General features: G+C 43.0%; 2 protein-coding genes across 5 annotated transcripts in view; both read left to right on the top strand.

The window, feature by feature from the left end:
* The window catches only part of yju2 (YJU2 splicing factor homolog), a 68,864-nt gene extending 65,488 nt beyond the window's left edge, over positions 1 to 3,376 (top strand). The window contains exon 8 of the mRNA XM_048262070.1: positions 3,303 to 3,376. Coding sequence (XP_048118027.1) covers positions 3,303 to 3,376 — 74 coding nt within the window. The remainder of the gene's footprint in view (positions 1 to 3,302) is intronic.
* Positions 3,377 to 7,835: 4,459 nt separating this feature from the next.
* Positions 7,836 to 19,709, top strand: LOC125295104 (SH2 domain-containing adapter protein D-like). 4 transcript variants are annotated; one of them, XM_048244283.1, is made up of 8 exons: positions 7,836 to 7,858; positions 8,912 to 8,980; positions 9,401 to 9,764; positions 12,077 to 12,227; positions 14,948 to 15,126; positions 15,217 to 15,374; positions 15,484 to 15,603; positions 17,612 to 19,709. In XM_048244283.1, the coding sequence occupies exons 3-8, from the start codon at positions 9,405 to 9,407 to the stop codon at positions 17,796 to 17,798; spliced, it is 1,155 nt and encodes a 384-aa protein (XP_048100240.1). In that variant the 5' UTR covers positions 7,836 to 7,858; positions 8,912 to 8,980; positions 9,401 to 9,404; the 3' UTR covers positions 17,799 to 19,709. The 4 variants fall into 4 exon arrangements, with proteins under 4 accessions (XP_048100240.1, XP_048100224.1, XP_048100232.1 ...); XM_048244267.1 differs by lacking the exon at positions 7,836 to 7,858 and adding an exon at positions 7,997 to 8,085; XM_048244275.1 differs by lacking the exon at positions 7,836 to 7,858 and adding an exon at positions 8,011 to 8,137.
* Positions 19,710 to 22,333: the final 2,624 nt, after the last annotated feature.

Below are 22,333 nucleotides of genomic sequence, written 5' to 3' on the forward strand. Positions count from 1 at the left end.
ATCCTTATTGTGCTATGTAAAACAGGAACAGAAAGCCCAATCACGTCTGCGGTTCCTTCTGGTGTACAGATGTACGCCCTGTCGCCTACGAGGAGCGAGAGAATTCCCCTGTGTGTGTGTGTCACTCCAAGTTGGAATATCATAATTTCCAGACTCTTCCTTACACTGTAGCCTATATGAACTGCATGACAGTAGGCCAAACAAATTTATTTGCGAAACTTTATGCAGTAGAAATAACACAGCTTGGTATGCAGGAGATAATGTTTGCACAGGAGAGGGAATGAGAGTGCATGCACGCAAGTGTTGTTGGCAACCAGCTTACAAGGATTAGCTAAATCACTTAGGCAAAAGTTCAAGGCCATGGACATACATTTTCTTTCGAAAACAGAAATGATGAAAGAAGCAAGGTAGGCAAGAGAGAAATTGCAGGTCAAAACAATAGCATAAGAACTGTGTTATTATGTTGAATGAAGCACAACGCTTCTGAAGTTAAAGCACATACACTGTTTAAAGTCACGGACACAACAAACTTTGGTTTCTTTACTGCACATACCAATGCCCGAACCTACCATATGTGCATAGTCTGTATACCATAACATTTATTCCCCCAGGCGCCCTTTACCCATGACCTCCCTTATAAAATGCTCACAGCCGTAGGCTAAAAGTTTAACATGGGCAACACATGGCATAATAATAATAATAATAAGCTTTATTTGTATAGCCCCTTTCACACACAGACTGCAGTGCTTTACATTTGGAGCATTTAACACACTACATAGAGAAGAAAATAATAATAATACATTTTGAGGCTAACGCAGCAAGTTGTTGCGGTAGTATACAGACGTTTAAGGAACACAATGACCTTAAAACTGGCAGCCTTAACGCCCCTACAAGCACACTATATGCCATCAGTGGTAAGTAAAAACTCCCATATTCCAGGAAGAAACCTTGAACAGAACCTGACTTAATAGGGGAAGCACATCTGCTTCTGGCTGGCTGCAGCTCTAATAATAGTCTGAAAAAAATAGCCTACAAGATTAAATGAGTTAACTAAAGGCCCTCATACAGGTATGTTTTCAGGTCTTTTTAAAAAAAAAAAAAAAGATATTCACTTAACTCGCCTGTTTGATGTACAGAGGCAGGGTGTTCTATAGCTTTGATGCATAATGGATAAAAGCAGCTTTTCCACATGCTTGTGGAGCAAGCACATGCTTGTAGAACAATTAAATTATTAGCTTTGGAAGATCTAAGTTTCCTTTTGGTTGATAAGATATTAAAGGCTCAGAGATATACTGTATGAAGGTGCTATGCCATTCAGAGCTTTGTGAGTTTTTAACATAACCTTAAAATCAATTCTGTAGGAAACAGAAAGCCAGTGCAGTTTAACTATCACAGGGGTGATGTGCTCTCTCTAATTGGTCTTAAAAGTCTAGCAGCAGAGTTCTGTGTGATTTCATTATATTATTTTATGAGAGATAAGTAAAAAGTGCATTGCAGTAGTCTAACCTAATGGATTAGTTTTTCTGCATCTTGTTAAGTTAAAAAGGGCCTCACTTTGGCAATGTTTCTCAGGTGGAAATCAGCTGTCTGGGTAACTTAACTGATATGGTATGGGGCCTGAAGCTCTGTATCTAAGATGATGAAACCTAGGCTTTTTACTTTTGATTTCAGAACGGTGCCTCGTTTTGATTTCGGTCCAACCAAAAGTACCTCTGTTTTGACAATGACATCATTTAGCTTAAGAAAAATTGTGCATGTGTTGGGTCATAAAGTACCGATAGGCTAGATGGTAAAGTATCATTATTTTACTGAGCGACTTGTCATTAGGTCTTGTGCCTAGTCTAAAAAAGCCGTTCCAGGTCAGTGCACAATACAAAGCAATCTTTTGCTTGCTTGAGGTCTGGGAATTGCACTTGTACTCGGCAGCGAGGGCTTAACATTTTTGGGCATCAAAATCTTATGGAGCATAAACTTTTGCCTTCAAAATTGAACTAGATCTCACTTGTTTTTACTAAGGGACCCTTAAATCAGACTTGGGCTGAGACTAGAGGATGATTTTGCAACAAAGACATGTATCATGCTCAGCATCTGACCCCAGCAGGTTTTCCACCGTTAAGAGTCAGCCCTCTTTCTCTTTGCTGGAAAAGACAGGGAGTGTGGAGAGAGATACTTAGTACCTACATCAATTGCTAGGATATTTCTATTACCTGGTGAAGGGCGACGGGGGGCACTGGTGCCAACAGGAGCAACACAGAGTATACCCTTGAAGACTCTCATCCGGCGGTGGAGTGTTCTCAGAGTCGACAATCGAGCCACTACATGGGACTGCCCATTTTCCGATTTTACATCAAATAAGATGCCTGGCTGAGATCACTTTCAAGGTATATCACTAAAATTGTGTGTGTGTGCGATTATTAGGCAGCAGTTGTTTAGTATCATCACAATTGTGGTGTGTATAAGTCTAAATGAGTGCCTGTCACTCGTAGGTTAGTGACTGCTGTGAATAGGGCAGCTGGCAACTAGGGAAAGACCGGTGACAGCACGGAAAGACGACTGACGACTGAAGTGCCCTTGAGCAAGGCACCTGACCCCTAACTGCTCCCCTGGCGCCGCTGTAGCAGGCAGCTCACTTCTCCGGGTTAGTGTGTGCTTCACCTCACTGTGTGCTGTGTGTGTTTCACTAATTCACGGATTGGGATAAATGCAGAGACCAAATTTCCCTCACGGGATCAAAAGAGTAGGCTATACTCACGGTTTTAGGCTAGTGGAAAGTTTCCATTCATCATTCATCATGTTTACTATAGTATAAGTAGCCTATCTTTTGATCCTGTGAGGGAAATTTGGCTAACCTTAATCCGACGGCTCCTTCGTGAGACTCTGATTGGTCAGAGATGTGAATGCCAGCAGCATTGTTGGCTGCCTGTGGTGCACTGGTTCTGATTTAGAATGAGTTTCGAACAACCTCCATTGGCTACATTTCAGTGTTAGGCCTACTTCTGTTCTTTTCTTAAAGTATATTTTTGGTTTATGTCACTTTATGTCAAGTGTACATTGGGGAGAAACAGGAAGCGAGAGAGAGAGATGGGGTGGGATGGGGAGATGACCGCAGGTCGGAATCAAACCTTTAGAGGAAGCATGGAACCTTTCTGGATATGGTTTAGCCTATAGGCCTAAAAAGAACTTCAATAAATGTCTGTAGTGAGAAAGAGCCTTTAGACCCTCTGCGGTGTTTGCAGGTCTGTATTCCTGCAGCTGTGTAATCTTCCCTGTCAGTCTAACCCTGTTTTGTTTCAAACCCACAGAGATGAAGACTGCAGCCCCTTCCAGCAGCAACACACAACCAGCAGCCCTGCAAAGCGGCTCCCCAGCGATCTAGTCACAGACAGTGATGACAGTGATTGAGAAGGATATGTCTTGTGTACTGATCGGTTTTAGTTTGTTTATTTGTTTGTCTATTTTTTCAAATGAACCTTACAGCAGTGATAAATGAAGAGATGTCGAGGCTAAAATGGGAAAAAAGGTTCTCGAGTCCTCATCAGATTCATAGCTCGGATTCAAAGCTTTTTACTTTTGTGTGGAACCTCAGACCTCATGTTCCGGTTTCATCTATTGGTCTGTGTGACCTGTTGGTTCAGTCCCCAAGAGCTGTTATCTCTATGAGGGATCCAGCACTAAAACTCAGGATTGTACATTTTATTTGTTTTACAAATCTGTGCCAAAGTCAACATCCAAGACGACATGTTGTCAAATTCACTGTGTGTCTTTTTACAATTCGGATGATCAGGACCACGGCCTTGTGGTGTCAGATTTAGCTGGTGTAATTAATCTTTTTAGATATCAATGTCTGTAAGACCAAGGAGATGATCATTGATTTTAGGAAGAAAACAAAATCTCCCCTGTTGTCATTAATGGTCAGGTTGTGGAAACTGTTCAGAAATATAAATATCTTGGGACTGTGATTACTATTTTAAGCATCACGTCAACAATGTGTGTAAGAAAGCTCACCAACGCATGTACTTTTACTGTAAATTCAGACATTTTAATTAATGTGGACAGCACTTTTATGAAGATGTTGTTTTATTTAATCTGTTGTTTTTCATTTATTTTTCTGATATGTGTCTAACTCTGAAGAACAAAAACCGTCTAGTTAACAAATGTAGCAAGATTGCTGGGGCTACCTTTGTTAACATTCCTTCCCTTCATGGGCTGATTATGAACTTTCGGGCCCCTGGGCCCAGATGTATTAGGGGCCCCCCACTAATTGTCGCATATGTGGGAGGGGGGGAGTTTGGGGGTCCTCCCCCAGAATTTTTTTAATTTGTTTGATGTGATTTCCTGTATTCTGGTGCATTTTGGGGATGGCCAATACTACATTCATCAGATTCATAGCCTACATCCTGATTTGTTGATATTGAGGCAATTATTCCATGCAAAAGCTTGGGCTTCAGGGCCCCCTGACCCCATGGGCCCCTGGGCCTGGGCCCGGTAGGCCCGTGCAGTAATCCATCCCTGCTTCCCTGCATAAGAACAACCCTCAAAAAAAAGCCTGGTCGATCCTGGATAATCCCAGTCACTCCTTGTTCTCAGAGTTTACATTGCTTCCCTCTGGCCGTAGATTTGTGACTTTGACATTTCAAGTGTAGAAAGAAACCAAAAAAATGTAATGCGTTTTTATCATTAAACTTTTTTATAGTCATAGAACACACTTCAAAGTTGACAAACATGACAAGTATTTGCTGAGCTTAAACCTTTAAGACTTCAAGTATTTATTTGAAAAAATGATGTAATAACAGAGAAATCTGTCAACTGTTAGAGACAAACTTGGTAAATTATATATATTTAGCAAATGTGATACATTTTTAAATTATACCTTCCGTAAGAGAACTTTTGTCTCTACGGTCACTGAAGCAACTTTAAAGATTTACGTAGACTTTAAATAGATAAGATGCTACTTTTTGTCCTGTAATAAAAAAAAAAAAAACACATTCCACTTGGCAAGTTTCCAAGAGGTGCATATTTTCTTAAAAAAGGTAGGTTTTACATATATAATTTTTAAAAAGAAATCCTGTGGTAAAAATATTAGTTGTAACACATCTTCTGATATACATTTGAAACAAAAAAAACATATTTAGTCATCATTTTAAGAGCAAAATCTTAAATTTATCACACTCATTAAATGCTACTGAAAACAAAGTTGACAGCACATCATTGTCAACTCTGTTATCATTAATCTATGCAGAATTAACACAGAATTAACAGAGTTTACATTTGTCATCATTTTGTGGCTTAGCTCTAGCCTATAGCTTAGCTCCACACCCTAACCTCAAACTAGTTACTATATGTATAAAACCAGAATTTCATGGCTTTTAATCATATTGTTTTTACAAAAATCTGCTGTTGGTGTATCCTCAACATTTTGTAAAAATTAATGAGAGAAGAAGTTTAACATATCTCACTGCCTTTCCCGTCAGAGGAATTGACATCTCTCTAGCGTCATGCTTCATATTCAAAGTCTGTGTGGATTTTAAGCGGTTTTATAACGGAGTTAACAGAGTTGACAAGAACTTTGAGACGGACCAAAATTATATTTTTATTTAACTTAAATCTTGCATTATACAGAAAATAGACATTGTATATAACAGATAATAGTTAATAAATTAATTTCCAAAAAATAGATTGTTAGACTTGATAACATCATGTTTAGTCAAGTTGAATGCATAAATCTGTAGTTGGAGACAGTCAATAATATGGGATGTTGAAGTAATTTAGTTAATATTTTGGGGGTAAATTGGGTCTAAAATAAATATAAAGCATTGTTACTGTTGAAAGTGTTTTATTAGCATAATTGTTCAAAATTGACTCCATAAAGATTCATTTTTTTGATAATAACTAAATCTTTATCGTGGAGACGGGAAATGTATCCCGAATTATAGAATGACCCAATATATATATATATCCTCTTTTCTTACTATATTTATATAGATATTTTTATTCTGGCTTCTGTATCTTTTTATTGTTCTTGTTTTGTTTAATTTTGATTACTGTTGTATGTTTTGTACTGTAGAGCTTGATGCTCAGTCAATTTCTCCCTGATGGAATAAAAAACTGTTGATTATGTTTTTTTTAATGTATGTATATATGGTTATGGTTATGTGATTTGGCAGACGCCTTTGTCCAAAGCGAGAAATATATATATATATGCCATACATACAGTATATGACAGAGGAAGCAAAATAGGCCTAGAGCATCACCTGGCCATGGCCACGACTATGCTTTACTTTAAACATGGTGCACCTTTCAGGGTATTCTTCATTCTGCCTCATCCAAACATACGGGTTTTGTGCCCGTTTGAGGGTGTTTTATGGGGGTAACCTGGTAAGCCATGGCTGTTGGAGGTGCAAACAAATGCTGCATCGCCATTGAGATCACATAGTAAAGAGCTGGCTCAAGGGTTATAAAAGTATTTTGTCGTATTTAGTTGTATAATGAAAGCACAGTTTTTATAGCTATCCATGTGTGTTCACTTCTGGCTCTTTCGCTATCAATTTGGTAACAGGTTATTTGCACCTTTCAGGGTATTCTTCATTGTTCCTCATCCAAACATACTACTGGCATGAACAAAACAGAATACTGAACCAAAAACATATTATGAGTGGCAATAGGTTTGGCAGTTCATTCTATGGAGCAACGGAACAAAACTAAAACTTTTTGGGCCTCCTGATATGTCTGGAGGATTAATACCCTGAAAGGTGCACCATGTTTAAAGCGAAGCATGGCCAGGTGATGCACTAGCCCTATTTTACTTTCCCTGGCACTGATAATCAGCTGCATATAAAGGGGTAGGTAGTCATTCAGTTATTTGGAAATCCTTGGAGAAAACATCATACTGTCCATAGAGACCAATAGAAATGTAAAGTGAGTAAACTTGAGTCTATTGTCCATTAGAAATGGACTGATATTTCTCAGGAATGATAGATAGATAGATAGATAGATACTTTATTGATCCCCAGGGGAAATTCAAGGTCTCAGCAGCAGCATACACAGCTGATGTCTGACTACCCATAAACACTGGATTTTAACAGTGAAAAGTGTGCTTTTATCAGTGCAAGACACTTTTTGTGAAGGGTGCCAGGACTTTTGACAGTGTCAGTTTGACATTCACTTCCTCTAGCATTTTGGTTATATTTTGTGTTGAATTTGGGGAAAACAATTGTTGTTTCAGTTGTGTAGAGCTAAAAATGGTCCTGGTTTGTTTTCTCAAAAAAGCTTTAAAAGTGTGTTTTGCTTAAAAACAATAATACTTTTGTCAGTGACTGTATATGTAGTTTTATGTTTTTGGTGGGCCCTGTATTTTGTATGTATTTATGTCTATTTATGAATTATGCTCTCTCTGCATAACAAATCGCCCCTTGGTGATAATAAAGAATTGAACCTTGAACATGTGTTTGTCTAAGACTAAGTCCTTAGTTCACTATCCGTGACATATAGCTACAAATGCCTAAATAGAATCATCAGACAGACTCGTTTCGTAGCCTATACTATACAGTGACAATCGCTGTCATGCTGAATAACAAGCTTGACAGTGTGACCTATTTACTATCAAATAAACGACTCTTTAGAGTCCGGTGGGGATGGGTAACACGATATTAATGTAATCAAATTTAGTTTATAAGTGAAAGTTTAAAATGAAATAGGTCCACAACACCAATATCGGCCTGCTTGCATTATATCAGAAGACATTGTTCTAGTTCTTGGTTGGTTCCGCTGGCAAGCGATTGACTTAGAAATGTTACATCATGGAACTGTAACAACAACCATGCATACACTGGATCGTAGTGGTGTATCGCTCGCGCGCATGGTATGAAACCAATTTGAATGTGCCACGGGGGTTTTATGCTTTTATACTAAATATTTAACTGAACTGTACATGAGTTTGGTTGATCAGCTCATATGCGACGTTTTAACCCGCTCTCTGCCGGCTCGGTTTAACGTCGGTGTGTGGGATTGCAGTCAGCAGCGCGCCGGGGTATCATAGTGCACACACACTGGAGTTTACTATCGAAAGAAGTTGACTGACAACAAGCCGTGAGTTTTGTGGTCCATTGCAGTAACGTAAACGCATGCCTTAATTGATCAGGTAGGAGGTAGATCGCTTTAATCGGTCGCCGCTGCTGTGATTTAAAAATGATAGAATCTAACTAAACGGAATGTCAGCTAGCTCATCGTTATTAGCAATCTGGTGCTATAACCTATAACGTTAGTCCTATGGCTAGCTGGGCAGATTTGCATACAAGAAAACAGTTATACTTTCGTGAAGGAGCTATGGTTTGTTCATCACATAATCGTATATTAACAGTATATCATGAACATGATGTGCGTTCGGATTGGCATGTAATATCGAACACATAACTTTCCCTGGATAGATGAGGTAGCCTAAACGTTAATGCTAGCTAGCCCTGGTGAGTAACCATTAACGTTAACGTTACTCCTAGCTAGCACTGAAACGTTAGTTGGGCAGCCTTTCATAATCGATTACTATTGATAGTAAATAACTGCTAATACTCAACTTGTTTGCTCCGATACGCTGCTTGGGTCCTACCAGAAACGTTAAAAGCTTGCTGCTACTAATTTAGTCACTACCAAGTAGCTAGCGTTATACGTTAGCAGAACGACCAGCTATGAGCTTTATCGACTAATGTCTAGAAATCGATTGTGAAATCACATTCCCATGTGCCCAAAATATGGAATCTTTCACACTGTTGAACTTGAAATCTTTACACTAGATACAACTGATGAACTCACTTTAGTGCAACTTGTTTGGTTGTGTAGTTTTTAACTTTTTTATAGGGGCGTGTGTTTGGGAGGCGTCGCCTGTTTCTGGAAGTAAGTGAAAGTTTATTGTTCTCTCTAGGTTCCCCTATGATTCACCCGCTATTGTTCTGTCGAGGCGTCCATGCGTGAGTCCTTCTGAGAGAGAGAGGTACGTTCTTCTTATTATTTATGCTTTTAGACAATTCTTAATGGTATATTGAAAAGTCCAAGGGAAAGTGCAAAAGTTAAATGGTGTGTGTGTGCGTGTGTTCAAAATCCCTTTGCCTTTAACCATTATGGGCCTCGTTTAGTTGTCACTTACTTAGTGACTTACTGATCATGACAAATTGTAAATTCTAAATTGACTAAAACAAAGAATGATCTGAAACAAATGGCAGCGCATTGGACTGTAATTATCTTGGTGGTCTTGAATAGTGGTCTGTTATATCGACATTGAAGACACTATATGATGCATGACTTGTGTGTATGTAGTCTGTATCATCACTTTTGCTGTAAGTTAGATGATTAATAGAACAGATACATTTTGGGAGAAATAGTAACACCCCCCACCCCCCGTTCTCTCTGTCAGACCCATGGCAAAGTGGCTGAGGGACTACCTGAATTTTGGCAGTCGGCGCGGACCCCCCCAGCCCCCAACGCCAGACTACACAGAGAGTGAGATCCTGCGGGCGTACCGCGCGCAGAAAGCGCTGGACTTTGAGGACCCGTACGAGTGCACTGAGCGGCAGCGGGACTCCCCCGGCAGCGGTAGTGACGACAGCGAAGGCTTCGAGGCGTTCGGCGCGGTGCTGCCCAACGGGCTTCAGGTGAAGGTGGTGTCGCCCAAACACCGCCTCATCAAGGTGGACTCGCAGGAGTTTGGACGCTGCGCCCCTATCCTCACATCCAACTTCAGCAGCACACTTGCCTTTCAGGAACCCCCATCTCCTCCGGTAAACACACACACACACACACACACACACACACACACTGACTTCAGACTTTACTGACTTCTCTATAGGAACCCCCATCTTGTCGTGTAAGCAGCCAGACACAGACACAGAGACACACACCACTCTTAATTTGTAGGAGTCCTAACTTACAAACAATGAGAAATACACACATATCAGTTTTCGTTTACGCTCGGTATGAGCTGTGCGGCCAGTGCGAGGTATGAGTTTGTCACGCGGAAAACATGAAGCGTGTGAGATATTTCAAACAGTTCGTTTGAAGAGATTGTTAAGAAGTAGTCACCCAGAAACATCCTTGATGCCATGCGTGCTTTGCACGGCAGTCATTTCCTGTGGAAAGCATTGCCCATTGTGGCTGTGTTACTTCTGAGGAGGACCTCGCTTCCCTTAAGTCACCCTAAGTACCCTTTAGAGTACAGCAGCATATTGTTTTGATAGCTGTAAGGGTGTGTTTATTTTTAGGGTCTCTTTCTATGCTCAGGTTGTGTGTTTTGGATGGATGAGCGCTTTTAATTTAGCTCTGCTGTAGTTACTCTCTACAACATCTGTGGTGAAAAGGTTTGGGTGATTACCCTGCTGTGGTGCTGGTCTGTAGTCCAGTCGCAGTGTGCAGGGCAGGCACGGTGCATTACTAAGTAATCACCCTGTCAGGGATGATGAAATATTCAGTTAGGGAGATAGACTGTGCTCTGACTCGTTACGCCAAATTAGAATGCATAATCCACGGGAGAGACTCGCAGGCAGACAGATGTGAGCATGTGCGCACACACACACACACACACACACACACACACACACACACAAAACTGTTTATACCTTGCAACTGCAATAATAATTTCTCCCTCATCAAATGATTTTATTATGCAAAAGTTTAAAAGGCTGTGGAACATTAGGCATTGTGTTTTTTTGTTTTTCACCGCATTAACACATCACATCATGTTTACCCGAGCCACTGGTTCAGAGGTGATTAGAGCTCTTTACTCTCTGGATAAACACACACACACACACACACACACACACACACACACACATACACATACACATACACACACACACACACATACACATACACATACACATACACACATACACACACATACACACACACACAAACACACATACACACACCACCTTCTCTCTCCACCAGCAGCAGAGGCTCATGACTCGCATGAGGGACTGTTATTAGGACTCCGCTGAAGCTGCACTCTCTGCCGCGTGCACATCTGATCAGGGGATCTCCCCTGCTCTGTCTCTGTCTCTGTCTCTGTAGCTGCCTTCAGATATAATCTCCGGAGTATATGCCGAGCTTTGTCAAACCGTGGTCTGACCCTTTGGGTGATTCAGATATGATGCAAACATGCTGACATTATACGGTCATATGTGTGAACGACACCGACGCACATAGAACCTCTGTGAGGTTGAACAGGTTGAACGTGATTGAACACACACATAAACAGAATCTCTGCATGTTCTTCGCTTTGTTCAGACACGAGCTCATTTACATAATGTCACTCGGAAATACTAGGAGGGGATCAGTAGAACAGTCGGCTAAGTTCGGACTTTCAAATGATCGTTTATGTTGTTCAGATATACGTCCCAACCGTTTAACATCCGCAGAACCTCCTGTCTTGCGTGCGTGCGTGTCGCGTGCGCAGTGCGTGTCTTGGCGTCGCGTCTTGCGTAAGCGTAATGCGTGCAAAAACCAGCTCTGAGTTTGCTATCGGCTACAATTTCTTTCGGTGGAAACTCATGAAATACATTGACACAACAACGATACACAAATGTTTGTTTTGACTGCACAAACATGCACAAACGATTCCAACTATTTTTGTGTTATTTTAGGTGTTAATGGGATGCTGAGGCAATCCCTCCCCAAGCAAATAACATTAAACAACTTGCCCAAACGCCAATTTTGACTACACAAATGAACACAAACAATTTCAACTATTTTGGAGTTCTGAATGACTTCAGTTAACTAGCAAAGTTAATGTTTAATTTCTTTTTGATGAATAAATCAAAATGCTTATTATCATATTGGGTGCCATATTTTTGTCATGTTGGTTGAATGGCAGCATTTGCAAATGCTCATGTGAAACGTGATTATTAATGTGACATGATGAAAGTTGTACTGTAAGGGAGAGTAGAGAGGCTGAGTTTTGCCAGTGTTGAGTAGTTCTATGTCTCAACTGTGACATTAATTCTGTGTAAAACAAATGAGGTTCGTCGACTAATTGATCATTTGTCTTCGTATCTGCACCCCCCACCCCCAAAAAAAACACACACACACACCTCAGGTGGTCCCATCAGCTCCTGCGGTGGGGGACACAGATTACTCAGACCCGTTTGACGCCAGACCAGACCCCCGGGCCCGACCTGTCCAGGAGGTTCCGCCAGTTGAGTGTGGCAGCTACATGGAACCCTTCGAGGCCCAGAGGGTTATCACAGGTCAGTGTTCTAATCTCTCTTGGTGTTTGCATATTCTGTAAAACACACTCCACCTGGGGGTATTCCAAGTACATGGTTTAGTGACAAACCTGGGTAAATTAACTCAGAGTAAGTGGTAAACCTCCTAATAGAAGAGCTGTATGGCTTCATTCTCCAAACAAAACAATGGCATAGGGCTCTTGTTGTAGGAGGTTTACCACTTACTCTGTGTTAACTTACCCAGGTTTGTCACTAAACCACGTACTTGGAATACCCCCCAGCTCTCGTTACGTTACGTCACAAAAAGAACAACATGCATATCCAGCTCTGCTCTATTCTGCTCACAAGAAAACTCAATAAATGCATGTGATAAATGCATACTGTGATAAATGCATGCATGTCACCAACATGTCTTAAACCAGCACGGCTGGAATGTGGGTGTCGTAATCTGTTGAAGGATAAATGTTTTGCATTTACTGTTGATGCCCTTGAGGTTAGTGTGGGTTTTATGCAAGACAGCCACCTCTATCTGTGTGTAATGTGACGTAACATAAAGACGTAATGAATTTTAACTACAGCTTGTGGCCTAGAATATAGGTAGTGCATACCCTCGCACACACACCTGCGCGCGCACACATATTCACACTCACTCACACTCCCTCAACTATACACTTTCACACACACACACACACACAAACACAGTGAGATTTGACAGCGCAGGAGTGAAGGCTGTGGCTGGGTGCGGGATTAAGGGGGATTACTGGGGCTCTGTGAGGAGAGTCCGTCTTCTGAGGAGATTACGCTCTCTATCTCCTTAACGCAATTTGCCAAATGGCATCCACAGGAGCTCAGGGTTCTGCTACTGCCAGTGGGTCTGTGGCATGCTCCCTCAGGGTTCCGCTCCCTCAGGGTTCTGCTACTGCCAGTGGGTCTGTGGCATGCTCCCTCAGGGTTCCGCTCCCTCAGGGTTCTGCTACTGCCAGTGGGTCTGTGGCATGCTCCCTCAGGGTTCCTCATCCACCTTTTTAATCTCGTATCTGTTCATACCTACTCTGACAGGTCTCTATCGCTCTCTCTTTCATGCCCCCTCTCTCTGTGTCTCTGTGTGTGTGTGTGTGTGTGCCTGTGTGCTTGGTTGTGCTTGTGTGCTATGCTCTCTACTTTAAAATGGCACAGTATTGATTTGTATCAGTTTGACATCACAGACTGTCCGCACTGGCCTTTGTTATTGACCAGGCTGTCTCCTCGGAGACGCACGGTCCCTGTGGACGCATAACACTGTGGGTGCATAACACACGCTGGACCCTGTCCAGTGAAGCATAGTGCCAGGAGCACACAAACCACACGCTGGACCCTGTCCAGTGAAGCATAGTGCCAGGAGCACACAAGGAAACAGTTGTGTATTTGTGTGGATCCACACAACCACACAAATTGTGTGTATTTGTGTGGTTGCATACATGTGTGGTTGTGTGTGTTTGTTTTTTTGCTGCACATGGATGCGCTGATAGCATTGTGTGTGTGTGTGTGTGTGTGTCAGTCAGGGCTCTACACTAACATTTTTTTTTTCAGGAGCACTTGTGCGCCCAAGTTAAAAAATGTACACATATAATTTACACATAATCTAACATTATACTGCAGCTAACAGTTAAACATGCCAGTGCACCAATTGCGAATATTAAGAATGACTGACAACATTTAGGCTACAGGAAACAGGATTTTAAAGATCAGTGCCTGCTTTATTTTCAGTCTGTTCTATTTTCCTACATTTTGTTAATGTAAAATAATATAATACATTGGCATATTTGCATTTAGCCTGTATATCAAGTATCCTGCCAAATGTAGGCTAATTTATTTATTTGTGAATCCATCTATAGCTAAACCAAATATGCCCATGGTGACCTATCTGACTGCATACTGCCTAATACTACTACTAAAACAGTCCATTTTCTCTTCCACAAAACCCAACATAGGCTAATCAAGGATATATGTTTTATACTTTTAGTTTTTATTTGAAATATCTGCATTGATAGGGGCAGTAGGCAAATGTTAGACCTACTTTCGTTTTGCACTTAAGCTTGTATTCGGTGTAAACAAACAAGCATGCGTGGAAGCCTGGAGTTGTCAGTAGCGTTCTACCTTTGAATAAAATGGGAGTATTACGGAGGCTACTTTTGTGCGGTTAAGCTACAGCTATATTTTGCATATTGCAGCCAATACGTCAACTGGGCTAAAAGGCATGTTAGGTTACCTTTCCTTCTCTCACTGCATTCTCAGAATCTCCTCCTGTTCCTCCTATATCCAATGAATTCGGTGGATAGAAGAACTAATTTCTTCAACCCTTGCATCTTGGCTGGCTAGTGTAACTTTCCACTTTTTCTGCGCGCTCATGGATTTGATAGAAGCGACTACTAGCGGTCTGCGCCTAAACTGCTAACGTTGATGGGAGGTGTAGTTTTTATGCTGCATTCATAGCGTGATTCTATGGTTTGCACCAGTAATGTTTTCTGGATATTGCGGTGTATTTTGTAGACAAACATTGACATGGTTAGAAGTCATTCACACCAGTGCGCCTAAATATTTTTTTGCACTCGCACGGCATCATTTTTACTCGCATGAGTGAGTGAAATGGGCGCACTGTAGAGCCCTGGTCATAGTCATAGAATTGTTAGGAGTGTGTGCTTAGTAATGTGGGGTTATTTATGTTTATATGTTAACGTGTGTGTGTGTGTGTGTGTGTGCAGAGCTGCAGCAGGGTCAGCTGCTCTATGACAGCCCGTATGAAGAGCGAAGTGGCCGTCGGCTTGGGGCGGAGTCTGAAGAGGAGGAGCGTGAGAGCCGCCTCCCACAGGATGACGAACGGCCCGCGGACGAGTACGACCAGCCCTGGGAGTGGAAGAAGGACAACATCTCAAAAGCTCTGTGTGTGTGTGTGTGTGTGTGTGTGTGTGTGTGTCTGTGTGTGTGTGTGTCTGTGTGTGAGTGTGTGACGTCTCTTTCTCTCTCCCTGTGTGCAGCGGTGCAGTTTGAGGGCAGTGAGTGGGAGGACCAGGGACGTGCCCAACGCTGCAGCCCCACCACCAGTGGCAGTGCCAGCCTGCGCCACCCGTCCGACCCGCTCAACATGCTGGGGGAGAGGGTCGACCCTCATCTGTCTCTGGAGAAGCAAGTGTAAGCCTCAGAGAGTGTGCGTGCGTCTGAGTGAGAGAAAGGTTCATGTTAATTTATTATTTGTGTGATGCAGTCCACATTAATGTGTGTGTGCGTGTGTGTGTGTTAGCTGGTACCATGGAGCTTTGACTCGCTTCGAGGCAGAGTCCCTGCTGACACTGTGTAAGGAGTGCAGTTACCTGGTGAGGAACAGCCAGACCAGTCGGACAGACTACTCACTCTCCATCAGGTACACCTCTTTCTCTCTCTCTCTCTCTCTCTCTCTCTCTCTCTCTCTCTCTCTCTCTCCCTTAAACAGACTACTCACTCCATCTCTCTTTTTCTCTCTCTCTCTCTCTCTCTCTCCTTCCTTAAACAGACTACTCACTCCATCTCTCTTTTTCTCTTTCTTTCTTTCTTTCTTTCTTTCACATTTCAGTTTTCCCTACATCCACACAGCATCTGTAGATCATCACACATCACGATACACGCACGCCACGCACACACACTTCAAGACTCTTGCTCAAGACTGTCACGCACTCTCAGACATGAGTGCCAGCACACACACCAAACATACTCATTCAAACTAACACACTTTCCTTACCACCTGTATGGTCAGAATAACACAAACAGCACGCACACACACACACACACACACCCCCCCCAGTGCTCTCAATCCTCTCTGTCTGAATGGTCATGCGCCCTTGGGCCCTCCGTGTGTTGTGCAAACCAGGGCAGACGGCCCCATTCTCTCCCACGCACATTCCGCTCCTACATCTGTGTGCCTCAGTCTCTCTCACGACAAACACACATGAACAGTAGCACGGCACAGTCTGACATGCTAACACGATGGCAAAGAACACAACACAAAGTCTGACATGCTAACACGATGGCAAAGAACATAACACAAAGTCTGCTGTGATCATCAATAAATGAAAGTTGGCATCTGGATCTTCTAACTAAAAATATATTTCTCAAATAGATTTATTGTAAAAGAAAAGACAAAAAATGTGAACTTATTTATATCACTTTGTATTCTACTGCATCCTCTTTTCTCTTTCTCTCCCCATCATCCCTCTCTTTCCCTCCTTCTCCCTCTATCCTTTCATCTTCTTTCTCTTTTTCACTCCCTCTGTCTTTCTCTTCATCTCCTTCATCCCTCTCTTCCTCCTCACCCTCTTCTCCTTCACCTTCTGTTTCTCCCCCTCCTCCCCCCTATCCTCGCTCAGATGGTTCTTCCGGCTCACTGCTCCCCTGCATAATCACACACACACACACACACAGTACAACATACAGAGAGGGGCTTTTCCAGAACATTCTTTCTTCTCCTCGCCCTGTTGTTTGTCTCTCTCTCTGTCTGTCTTTTGTGTTTTCTGAATGGTCTCCCACTCCCATACACAATCACACACACAGCTCTGGCACTCACTCACAAAACAGCATCTCAGTCTTTGTGTGAGCTGACAGCCGGTGTTTATGGGACTGTTACTGCAGGGCTAGTGGTTCTCTGGTTACTGGTTTATGCTGCTTTGTGATGTTCAGGCTCTCTTTCCGTAGGGATAGTTTCTCTCTCCGTCACTCTGATGTTCAGGCTCTGTTTCAGTAGGGATAGTTTCTCTCTCTGTAATCCGTAACTCCATGTAGGATGGTCAAACTAATATTTAAAATACTTCATAAATCCACTTTTACATTTTACATCTTTTCCAAAATTGCTCAAATAGGGCAAAAAAAAGAAGCAGCATGGCTTTTACTGATTCCTTTAATAAAAATCCCTGTTCATGTCCATTTGAGATTTGACTCCTCCCTTATAAAGAGGCTGTGAGTGCTAGGTGCCTCAGAAGATCTTGACTTTGCTCAGTAAGGTTGTATCTGATGTTGCCATGACGTCAGCAGTGTTACCCCAGGAACAGACACCTCAGAGTGCATGAAGTCCATAGTGTGCTCTAAAACGCTTTTTTCCAAACTTAACTCTGCCTTCCACTCTACTACTCTACTAAATCTCACTCCTGAGATCTTTGTTGTGTGCGTGCGTGCTACGAACAACATGGTACACAAAGCATAACACAGCAGCCCCCCAAGCCCCCACACCCCCCTCAGAAAGCAGTACAGCAGCAAGAACACAGCAACACATACAATAACACAGATTAGCAATGAAGACAAACAAGAAAACAAATGAAATACTAAAATATGCAGAAATAATAATAAAGAAAAGAAGAGCTGGTGACGTGTGATATTTTATCCCGTGTCTTGTGTCTCTGCAGGAGCTGCCATGGCTTCATGCATATGAAGTTCTCTCTGTCCAGGGAAGGCAAGTACGTCCTGGGGGAGAACAGCCCCCCGTTTGACACCATCCCCGAGGTCATCTACTTCTACACCACCCACAAGCTGCCCATCCGTGGGGCTGAACACCTCTCCCTGCTCTTCCCCGTGGTGGTGCAGACACTGTGAGGAGGCCCACCGCTACCGACACACACACACACACACACACACACACACACACACACACACCCTGCTGGAGTCTTGCCATGGCAACCACACAACACAGAGGTATCTCCATGTCGACGACCTCACATGGCAACAGCTTCACTCGCCCCCAGAGAAGTGCCTCCACAGCGATGACTCCACACACCCCAGAGTGTGTCAGTCACCAAGAGTATGTCAGTCACCAAGCAAGCATCACAGTCTCTGTCACAGACTCCATGTATGAATACCTGGACCCCCTGCACTCTCAGTGTTGGGGAGGGTGTAGTAACTCTTAGACTGTGCCCACACAAGCTCTGCTCTCCCAGCATACGGGATAGCTTAAAGTTTAATTCAATTACGTCAGGATCCCTCAACAGTTTACATAATTGTGTGGGTTTTCTTGGGATCTTCACTAGACTTTTTTGGAACATCTTTGATGATCACTACGACATCTGAAGACTTCTCTTCCTGCGCTCCTCCGTCACACTGCTCCCTCAGACACTGGAAGCTCTTGGTCAGCCCATAGTGCTGATGGGAAATCAGACATGCTTGGAGGGTCAAGCAAACCCAAATAGACTCCCTAAGATGGCTACCGCCAGGTGGCCTGCTACTAAATCTAGTATACCATCTTAATGAGGTAATGTATGGGGACTAACTCAGTGTTGTAATGGTCCCATCTTAATGAGGTATTGTATCGGGACTAACTCAGTGTTAATGTTAAGACTGGGGTATCACACGAGACCTTTGATCTCATTTTCAACTTTAAAAAAAAAAACTTTTTTAAGGGGAAACCTTTAAGGACTTTCACTTTCACGCTGAAGGGATGCTATGTGTTCTATTTTCTTTGTGACTGTTATGAGAAGTTACTCGTTACTGCAAACATGTCAGCATTCGTTCACAGGACCCCGTCTCTACCGAGACGATTTGCTAGACGCATCAGCGTTCGTTCACAGGACCCCGTCTCTACCGAGCGTTTGCTTGTTCGTTCGTTCACGAGAGATGCCCTGCCCTGTTCTGGCACTGCACTGGCCTGCCGCTGGCACTGGGGTCTAATGCCTACTAGAGCAGGCACTGATGATGCCCCCTCAGATCCAGAGCGGGTACTGATGATGCCCACTACAGAGGGTGTTGATGCCCTCACAGCCACAGGAAGGGTACACTGGTACCCACTTAGACAGAGCGGACAGCCTGAAGATGGAGGGAGCCCTTTGCCCTGTCTGTCTGTCCGTCCGTCCACCGGCTCCTCTGCCGCCACAGTCATACACTGGTTTCTTTTTTAAGCAATACTGCACTCTTGCTGCCCTGCACCCGGCCCATAAACACACACACACACACACACACACACCCTCATCCTTACATGACTAGTTTCAATCAATGCTTCTCTCATCGGCAACATTAACCTGTATGTTTAACAAAAGTGTTATTGGGGTGGTAGTAAATCCTTTATTAGAAACAGAGTATTTCGGAAACATATTCCAGCAGCTAGCTCCTAGAACACCCTCAGTGCACTTAGTATCCTAGCCTCCAACACACACACCTAGCGTTCATGGGCTTCGGAAAACCCTTTTTCCCAGTGAAAACATCATCATTCCGCTTCAGTCACATCACGTAATGTGTAAGTCAGAGGTCAGAAACTGGGGCTAGATTTTGCTAACAGAGTTGCCCAGTTAGGGGCTCGTCGTCACTTTTGTCGTCATGTTGTAGTTCATGTGGCCTTTCATGTCCAACAGTTTTAATGTGAACTTGGGAATTTGCTGTTGTTGTCACTTAAAAGCTACATATCTTTCTTTCACAAGCATCTTACACTACTATATTTTAAGCAAATACAGTTGTTTATTTAGGATTAGTGAGTGTATGTTTTAACCTTTGTTGTGGCATCCGTGTTTGTCACACATTCCGACGGCAAAGCACATGAACACTTGCACGGGGGCGGTCCTTGTCATTCCGAAGTGCCATGAATGCACCAACACCACACAGAAACAGAGAAGAGTCAGGAGCAGTGAGAGACCACAATGAAGAACCCCAGGAATGGAAGAGAGGGTTGCTATTGGTGGGCTGTGGAGATGGTGGGGTATCTCTCCAACCAATAGCCTTCCAGCAGCTACCACCCTATACAACCAGACATGTCCTGAGGTTCATATAGTCCGAGCATCTGCTCTGTGCGTGGTGGCCCTTCACAACATTACTCTTCACTTAAAGGTGCTTGTACTCTGCCCCAACAAACACCAACATTTGGGTCGGTGTGTACCGACAGTTAGCATTTGGTGTTTGTTGGCTGGGGTTATTATTATAGTTTATCGTTTGCAGTGTAGGAGGATGGCAGGGACAGGCCACTCAAATGGCCGAATATGCGTAATTACATGCCCATTGTGACACATTTCCGGTGAAGTACTTCCATACATAGGAATGTCTAGCCGGTTAGACTTTATCCATTTTGTCCTTGACTAGTGATTTCGAGTCGACTAGTTGATGAAACCCCTAATCCTGGTGAGCTGTTTAATGATGAGTGCACTACAGCTGTGAAATCTTAAAAATACACCACTTGGTATTTCCGCCACTTGTAACACAGGAAAGCACACTGAAATGAAGTCAAATAGAACACTGGATACTACCAGGTCCCTGCATAACAACCATAGATTGTATAAAATAGATAACACTGTCTGGGGGACCATTAAAGGGGATGTGTAGGGGTTTTTGTTTTTTTTTAAGTTTAAAACATTACTTAAACCGTGCCGTCATGAACATAATGGTATGTTCAAAATAACTCGAATCCTTCCGAATTCTACACATAGCTCCTTGAAAGCAGGCTGTCATGTCGCAGTGTGCTAGCTTCTTGAACAGTGGAGCGCAGCGGTGCCGTTGTCGTATTGTACGTGAATGTCCCTTAAGGTCGTTTGCAGTAAGGAAGGACGTGCTGCAGGTTCGGAGGAGTCACGACATCTTCGTGACAAAACAGGAACTTAAAGGCAACATTCCAGCCCATATAACTTGCCTTGACCAGGGACTACAAAGCAATCATAGTTGCTAAACTATGGCAGACAGAATCACACTGTGGTAACAAATCTGATGCAAGAGATATGTCAAACCTTATGGGTTCAAATACTGTTCATGATTGAGCAACCTTCTGAAGGACGTTCGTACAGGGTTACAATAATCAGTCTGATGTAGAATACAGGGTATTGCGAGCTAGAGCAAGTCTTCCATGCATCCTGGCTCTCTGCTTTGGGGACAAGTCCAATATTTTAATTCATTTGTGATGTCAGTATGTTATCATTTGCCAAATATTCTACCTTTTCACCTTCAAAACTCCTGCGGTCTTAATGCCTTTCGATTCCTACACACAGTTGTGTTCCGTCAACGCATGCCAGTGGGTGTTCCCGACGGTAGCTATGCAAATGACTTGAAGTATAACCATGAGCGGATTATGAGCTTTCGGGCCCCTGGGCCCAGATGTATTGAGGGCCCCCCACTAATTGTTATATATGTGGGAGGGGGGGTTTGGGGGTCCTCCCCCAGAAAAAAAACAATTTGTTTGATGTGATTTCCTGTATTCTGGTGCATTTTGGGGATGGCCAATGCTAAATTCAATCAGATTCATAGCCTACATCCTGAATTGTTGATACTGAGGCAATGATTCCATGCAAAGGCTTGGGCTTCAGGGCCCCCTGGGCCCGGGCAGTAATCCATCCCTGAGTATAACTAATTTGATTGGTTGGTGCCGTCCGTCGATTGGCTTGATTGGCCGGTGCCGTCTGTCGGTGCAGCACCAGCTGAACTTCTCAACGCAAGCTACGGGAGAAACGCGACGCAACGGACCCACAATTCAGTTCGGCAACGGATGACGTGAGCCCATGTAAAGTGAATGGGATGAGTCTCCAGCAACGCACGCAGCTGTGTGTAGGAGCCGTTAGACATTTAAATATCTCAGTGTAGGCCTATAACTGTAGTTACTTAGTGCAGCTTAAACAGCGAGAAGATAGTTCAATCGGAATATTTAATAGTCTTGGCTAGTTAGATGACGCTTGTGTCACTGAAATATTCATCTTAGGATGAGTGGGTTCCAAATGCTCCCATACTCTAGTCAGAAAACAGGAAATCACTGCGGCTGCCCTCTTGGGTTTTACATTGTTGTAAAGGCTTAAGGTGACATAACTGTTTGGACTTTTTTTTGGATCAAATATTAAATTGTATTTAAAATGTCAAACTTTGACATGATCTTGGGAGAGTGTCAATCAATGTGCGTTGGCCTGGTTCTGCCAGTCTACATGTACTACTTTCTTTGAAGTATCAGAAGTATTACAATTTATTGATCAATATGTGAATATTAGTCCAAATTCTACCAAAGATGACCAGCTCGGCTTGCAGGCTGACCCTTTATCTCTGCACCTTCCTCAATAGCATCCACGTTGCCTCTGGAGTTCCTATAAAAGAGGTTCCTTTGTGATTATTTAAACTTCTCTCCTTAGCTCAGAAATTAGCAGTCCAGAACCGTTCTAGAGCCTCTTCTCTTATTAGTATTT

This window comes from Alosa alosa, chromosome 1, assembly GCF_017589495.1.
Source record: "Alosa alosa isolate M-15738 ecotype Scorff River chromosome 1, AALO_Geno_1.1, whole genome shotgun sequence".
Taxonomy (NCBI): Eukaryota; Metazoa; Chordata; class Actinopteri; order Clupeiformes; family Clupeidae; genus Alosa; species Alosa alosa.